General features: G+C 55.0%; 1 protein-coding gene across 1 annotated transcript; it reads right to left on the reverse strand.

The window, feature by feature from the left end:
• Window positions 1–4849: 4849 nt before the first annotated feature.
• Window positions 4850–5599, reverse strand: LOC136570925 (NAD(P)(+)--arginine ADP-ribosyltransferase 2-like). Its single transcript, XM_066571340.1, has one exon. The coding sequence runs from the start codon at window positions 5597–5599 to the stop codon at window positions 4850–4852; it is 750 nt and encodes a 249-aa protein (XP_066427437.1).
• Window positions 5600–7097: the final 1498 nt, after the last annotated feature.

A 7097-nucleotide genomic window follows, 5' to 3' on the forward strand; every position in this document is an offset into this window, starting at 1 on the left:
TTCTGCTTTTTCCAGTCACTGCTCCTTCTGTGCTCCAGAACTTGCAAAAGACCCTCACTGGAGTTTCTTTATCTGTTTCTTCATGGATTCTATCCACGTTCATCCTGATATCCACACTTCTACCCCTTTTCCTTGCTTTTGCCCATTCATTTTAAGCTCAGTCCTACATCTTTATGGGATCTGAAACTTTCTATTCTCTCTCTTATTGCACACCCACAATGACCTCAATCCCAGTCCCATGGTCCCCCAGTCCCCCCCAGTCCCCCTCATCACAGCTCACTGAGTTGCTGTCACACCTCAGATACCAAATAGAGTCCCCTATCAGATCACATCCCTGTAGGCACCTTGAGCCTGGGGATGATCTCTTGGGGGAGTGCCTGGATGATTTCCCTGGCCTTGCTGGTTTGGCAGGAGAAGTTCTGGACCCCCAAGAAGGGATCCACCAACACCAGGAGATACCTGAGCCTATGTTGGCGTGGTAGCTCAGAAAAGCCATTTGCCAGTACTCCCCAGGAGTGTTCCACTTCCAGTGACACCTGGAGGTGATGGTTTTGAATTCAAAGGGTTCTTTTCAAAACATATCCGGCATTTCTCCGTAACAGACCTGACAGTTTTGTCCTAAGGACACTGAGGATCTGAGGCCACAGAGAAGTCCCCATCTCATGAATTCCCCAGAGCTTTGCTGGTGCTTTTCTCCTTTACAAATTGCAGCATCCGCTGGGGAGGGCCTGACCTGGTTTTTGGGAGTTTCCTCTCACCCACTCAGCCACCCATTTATTGTGGGCTTTTAGATAAGCAGCCAATTTTCAATCTGCCCAACTCTATCCAGGCCTCGCCTCCTGGGGGTGAAATTCCATTCTCAGGAATTAACACCAGCATGCTTTGTTGCACAACCTCTCGTGCAGCTTTAGTACAAGTCTATTTACGCACAGGGATTTGTCAATCCCCAAGCTGGTGTGCCCTGCACTATAGTACAGCCACTTCTCTGGGCAGCTGGGTAGTATCGAGGAGGGGCATTAATTCTTGTTCATATTTTATTGGAGATCTCTGTGCTGTTAATTGACTTCTATCTCTCCATATGGCTCCATGGGCACGAGCAATGCTCAAAGCAGATGGCAAGTGAGTTCCTACGTTTGCATGGGCCTGTGGGAGTGGGACTGGGGATCTGGGCTGTGAGCAATCAGAGAAAGAAAATTTCAGATTCCTCAATAGTGCTAGACAGAGCTTATAGATGAATGGGCCAAAACAAGGAACGGTGGTAGAAGTGTGAATAGTCAGGATGAACATGGATGGAATCCATGAAGAAACAGATAAAGAAACTCCAGTGAGGGTCTTTTGCAAGTTCTGGAGCACAGAAGGAGCAGTGACTGGAAAAAGCAGAAGTTGCAGGAAAGGTCATCTGGCATATTGGGGCAATCAGTGAAAACCACACCCACAAATCCCTTTGGATGCCCCTCCAGTACCATATAAGGACTTCCAGAAAGAGGCAGAACCATGCAAATTATTTCCAGAGAAACTGATGAATCTGCATTAGCTAAGAAGCCCCTTCTAATGAATATTTATAATTGTGGTGGATAAATACCCCATGGCAAAGTCCCCCCTGAGCTGCAGGACCAGGAGAGATCTGCTGTGAGTCCGAGCTGATAAAGAATTCCGGCTTTCTGCTACCTCCAGTTCCATCAGGGAGTTCACTCCGGCCAATTTCATGACCAGGGGCTGGGGGACACTGGGGGCACTTGTGGGAGGACATGGGACTGGGGTTGCAGAGTGGGGCCATGGGGGCTCCAGGGGGACATTGCAGGGGCAGGGGGTGACCTCTGGATTTGGGTTGGGGTCCAGGGGTGACATGACATGGGAAATGGGACTCGGTTTGGGACTTGGGTCGGGGAGTGGGAGCTGGGGGACACTGAGGATGGTGAGGGAGCAGCTTCAGGCATTTGGGTGGAATCCCAGAGAGACCTGGGGTTACAAGAAGGTTGCAGAGGACTGGGAGCAGGCTTGAGTTTATGGGGAGCCTGGTGGGGACAATGGAATGGTAAAAACAGGACTGGGATGGAGAGGGTGGCTGGTGGAGCACTGAGGGGACACTGGAGAGGTCAGGAATTGTTCCCAGGGTTTGGGCTGGGGGGCACTAGGGGGGGAAAGGACTGGGAGTGGGGTGGTGGGGCTGTTGGGTACAGGGACAACACTGGGGGGAACACAGTGCCTTTTATACCCCTGGTGTTGCATCAGCAAATACATATCCATAAGTAGTCATACATATTCAAAAATTTTCCTTCTAGATCCCTGGCCCCATTCAAAGTCTGACAGATGACTCTTCCTTGCTGTCCATTGGTGGAGACCTTCCTGCAGTCTGATTGGAGGTGAGGTGAGGCATGCCATGCCTCCCCAGCAACAGGCTTGGCCCTTCCCCAACCGCCTGATGCAAGGGGCACAGGTACACGCCCTCCATCCACATGTTCCTGACAGCCCTGACAACCAGGGCCATCTGGTGGCAACAACATAGAGGGGGGAAAGGAGGCTCAGGGAAGAAAAGAGGTTTTCCGAAGAACAAACCACAATAAAGTAGCCATAAAAAACAGAACTTCTCTGAACGTACAAACAACATTCTTCACTTAATTGTGAGAGCAGATCATCATGCTACCGATCTATACAAAAGCTGTGGCTGCCCCACTCCTGGAAGGGCTCAAGGCCAGTCTGGGCAGTGCCTGGAGCAGCCTGGCCCAGGGGACGATGTTCCTGCCCATGGCAGGGCTGGCACCGGACGGGCTTTAAGGTCGCTCCTTCCCAAACCATTGCAGAGCCCCCGGGGCCGGGATGGGGCGGGGCGGGCGCTGGGCAGCGCCAGCAGCTCGTGCTGCCGCCTGCTGTTGGCACCCGGAACTGCAGCTGGGGGCGGCGCATGCGCAGTGACGCTGATTTCCTGTGCTCGCTGCTGCCCTCCGGTGGACAATTCCTGAACCTCAACTGCCAGAGTCCCCAAATCCCAGCATGGGTCAGGCTGGAAGGACCCAGAGTGGGCACCTGGCCCAAGCCCCCAGCTCAGGCAGAATCATCCCTGAGCAATGGATTGGGTCCAGAGCAGTGCAGAAAGGGACACAGCACTGGGAAGATCTGGTCACAGCACTCCTGATGTGCCTCAGTGGGAAGGGCAGAGGGGTACAAACACTGCCTGACTTACTGGGCCTGCTCCTCAGGACATACCCTGGATCCCTCCTGGCCCCAGGCCACATGGCCAGCTCCATTGGTCACCCGCCACCACCCCCATGTCCTTCCCCAGAGCTGCTCCAGCAGTACCCTCCAGGCCTGGATTGCCACTGGGGACTGTCCCTCCCCAGGGGCAGAACCTGCCCTTGCCCTCTTGAACCTCCCAGTTTCCAGCCTTTAAGGTCCCCCTGAAGTGCAGGATGTGTCAGGATGCTCTGCCTGGAATGTGGCCAAGGGACAATGCCCCATTTGTGGCCATCGGGGCTGCACTGAGAGGGGTCTTGATCCAATTTGGATTCTGAATTGGGCTAAAACCAGCCCAAATCCCCAATCCCGAATTGACAAGTGAGGGTGGATCACCAGAGCTGGGCCTGGCCATCCATCAATTGACCCTGGGAACATCCAGTCCCCCCTGAGACAGAGATTTCTCACCCCTGTTCCTGCTTGCAATGAAATGTGTGTGAGTTTCCTCCCTCGGGAAGGGGATGCTCCCCAAGGATCCTCCTTGAGGCAGAAGGAAAGAGATGTTCCTGTGAATGTTGGTGTGGTGAGTGTCATCAAGCCCTGCTTTAAATTGTCACTTTTGGCTGGCTGTGACAGATTTATTTAATGGAATTGTTTTGAGCAAATTATTTAATGGAATTGTTTCAATAGAGTTTTTAATAGGATTTCTTTGCACAATGGCTCTGGTGGACACAGTGGTCACAGCCTCTGTGGTAGCCTTGTGGCTCAGGGAGTCTTGATGATCACGGTGGCCACAGCTGCCACAGCTGCCACAGTGACTTCAGTGACCTTGGTGGTGCTGAGAATTTTGGTGGCCACTACCAGGGCTGTGGTGGCCAGGAGGAGTCCTCCAAGTTGGAAGGAAGTCCTGGGGACAGTCCCAGCTGGGGGACAAAGAGAGGCATCAGGGGACCATGGGGGGAGTGAGGGGGTCTTGGACAGCCATAATGGATGGTTTGGGGTGGCAGGAGAGATGGGGGCCATGAGGTGACAGGGTTTCAATGGGGACACGGGGGGGTACATGGGAGGGATCAGGGAGACCAAAGGGGTCAGGGTGTGCTTAGGGGTGACAGGGTTGAGGGGTAGTCAGGGGGAGCCATGGGGGTGACAGAGGTTCAGGGATTGCCATGGGGGTCCCGACTCACTCGTGTCCAGCACACAGGGCCCATCCCCACAGCACTGCATTTGATGGGGAGGGACAGGGTCAGGACAGGCAGGGCCCAGTCTCTGTCCTCCCCTGGCAGGGGTGTTCCTGTCCCTGTCCCCTCCCAGATGTGGGGCTTCCCCCTCCCTGAGCCCTGTCATGGACATTCTTGCCCTCATGCCCACAATGGCTGTCCCCACACCTGGTCTCCCAGCAGTGGATGTCCCTGACCCCAAACTCTCAGCGAGTGTTCCCACAGGTGGCAGGGAGTGTCCTCACCCCCTGTGTCCTATCATGTGTGTCCCCTGTCCCCATATTGGGTGTTCCCAGCACTGGGTGTCTCTGTCCTGGTCCCTCGCTGTGGGTGTCCTTGTCCCGCCCACACACAGTGGTTGACCCTGTCCCTGTCCCCATTCCCCCCGTGCCATATCATGGCTGTCCCCAAGGCCACACTGCGTGTCCCCATCACCCCAGGCTGTCCCCTGTGCCGTCACCTCACAGCCACGCGCAGTTGTGTTTGCTGTAGGTCCCGGTGGAGCGGAGAGTGATCCATGCCCTCTTCCCATTCCGGGTGACTTTGGTGACCTCAAAGGTTTCGTATGGTGGGATCAGCACCTCTCGGTTGCTCAGATAGAAGGAAAAAGCCTGGATGTCCACGCCGTGGCATGTGCGAACCTCAAATATGGTGTCTGTTCCGTATTTCTGGGCGACCTCTTTGCTCAGCGACGTTGATGTGAATTGGCCAAACCGGATCTTCTGGCCACGCCGTGCCTGGAACCGGACATCATGCACACCCCGGAACACGTGGCGACACTTTGCTTTCTGAGCATGTCTCAGTGTCACCAGGGCCTGGGTCAGCAGGAAATGCAGCGTTTTGAAGTGGAAGTTGTTCCGGTATTCCTGGCGGGAGCGCCCGGCCGTGCGCACGGCTGCGTTGAAGTCCTTGTAAATGTCCTTTGTTGTGTAGGCCATGACAGCCACGGCCTGGGCTGGGGACGCCAGAGGGGACACAGGAGAGCCCCGCTTGTGCCACTCAGCCTCGGCCTTCACCCAGGTCTGGCTGAAGAGAGGATTCACCTGGAACTCAAAGTTGTGGAGGGCTGGCAACACCGCCGTCATGGCAGGGCTGCAGCCCCGGTACCGGTCATCGAAGGAGTCCCTGGCCATGTCCAGGGGCACCACCTTGATGGCCGTGACGGACAAGGTCATTGCCAGCAGTGCCAGGGAGCGAGCCAGGAGGGCCATGATGGGGAGAAGCCTCTGGGAGAAGCCAAGGGACTGGTGTGGGACACTGGGAGACAAAAGGGGACACACTGAGGGGACAATTAGGGCACACAGGGCTACAGAGTAAAGCTCCCTCTGTGAGGGGCTGGGGAGGGAGTGGAGGGGGAAAGCTCTGGTTAGAAGACCTGGAATGTTGATTGGAAAACCTGGGGTAATTCCAGGACTCCCCAGTGTTCCTTAGACCGCCTGGACAACAATCCCACTCCCATGGTCTCATACCCTCAATCCTTAGTGGCCTCCCAGCCCCCCAGGACCAGGATTCAAATTCTGGGGTCACTCCCTGACCCTTCAGCATTGCACCCCATGGCCCAAAATCCACTCCCACAATGCCCCCCCTGGATCCCACTGCTGTGTCGCCCCCAGTGTCGTCCCTGTGCCCACAAGCCCCACAACCCCACCCCAGCCCTTCTGCAGTTCCCCAGCCCAAACCCTGGGGACAATCCCTGACCCCCCCGTGTCCCCTCAGTGCTCCACCAGCCCCCCTCCCAATGCCAGTCCTGTGTTTACCCTTCCATTGTCCCCCCAGTGCTCCCCTCATCCTCAATCCTGCTCCCAATCCTCTGCAACGCTCTTGTAGCGCCGGGCTGGTTACAAACCCCAACTAAATCCCTAAAGCCACTGCCTCAGCCCCCATTGTCCTCCTCAGCCCTCTCCCAGACCCCAGTCCCACTCCCAGTCCCCTGATCCTGTTGGTGTACCCCAGGACTCCTAACCCAAATCCAGAGGTCACTCCCTGCCCCCATAACATCCCCCTGAAGCCCCCATGGCCCCACCCTGCAATCCCAGTCCCGTGTCCCCCCCTCAATACGACCCCAGTGTCCCCCAGTCCCTGATACCGAAATCAGCCGGAGTGAACTCCCTGATGGAATTGCAGGTATCAGAAAGCTGCAATTCTTTCTCAGCTCAGAATCACAGCAGATCTCTCCTGGTCCTGCACATCAGGGGGGATTTTGCCATGGGGTATTTATCCACCACAATTATAAATATTCATTAGAAAGGGCTTCTTAGCTAATGCAGATACATCACTTTCTCTGGAAATAATTTGTATGGTTCTGCCTCTTTCTGGAAGTCCTTATATGGTACTAGAGGGTCATCCAAAGGGGTTTCTGTGTGTGGTTTTTGCTGATTGCCGCAATATGCCAGATGACCTTTCCTGCAACTTCTGCTTTTTGCAGGCGCTGCTCCTTCTGTGGTCCAGCATTTGCAAAAGACCCTCACTGGAGTCCCCTTTATCTGTATCTCCATGGATTCCATCCACGTTCATCCTGGTTACCCTTAATTCTACCTCCTTTTCTTGCTTTTGCCCGTTCATCATTAAGCTCAATCCAGCACCATTAAGGGATCTGAAACTTTCTATTCTCTCTCTTATTGCTCACCCGCCACAACCCCAATCTCACAGTCCCATGTTCCCCCAGTCCCCCCCAGTCCCCCTCACCATTTCCCACTGAGTCGCTGTCAC

The sequence above is a fragment of the Molothrus aeneus genome, unplaced genomic scaffold (assembly GCF_037042795.1).
Source record: "Molothrus aeneus isolate 106 unplaced genomic scaffold, BPBGC_Maene_1.0 scaffold_43, whole genome shotgun sequence".
Taxonomy (NCBI): domain Eukaryota; kingdom Metazoa; phylum Chordata; class Aves; order Passeriformes; family Icteridae; genus Molothrus; species Molothrus aeneus.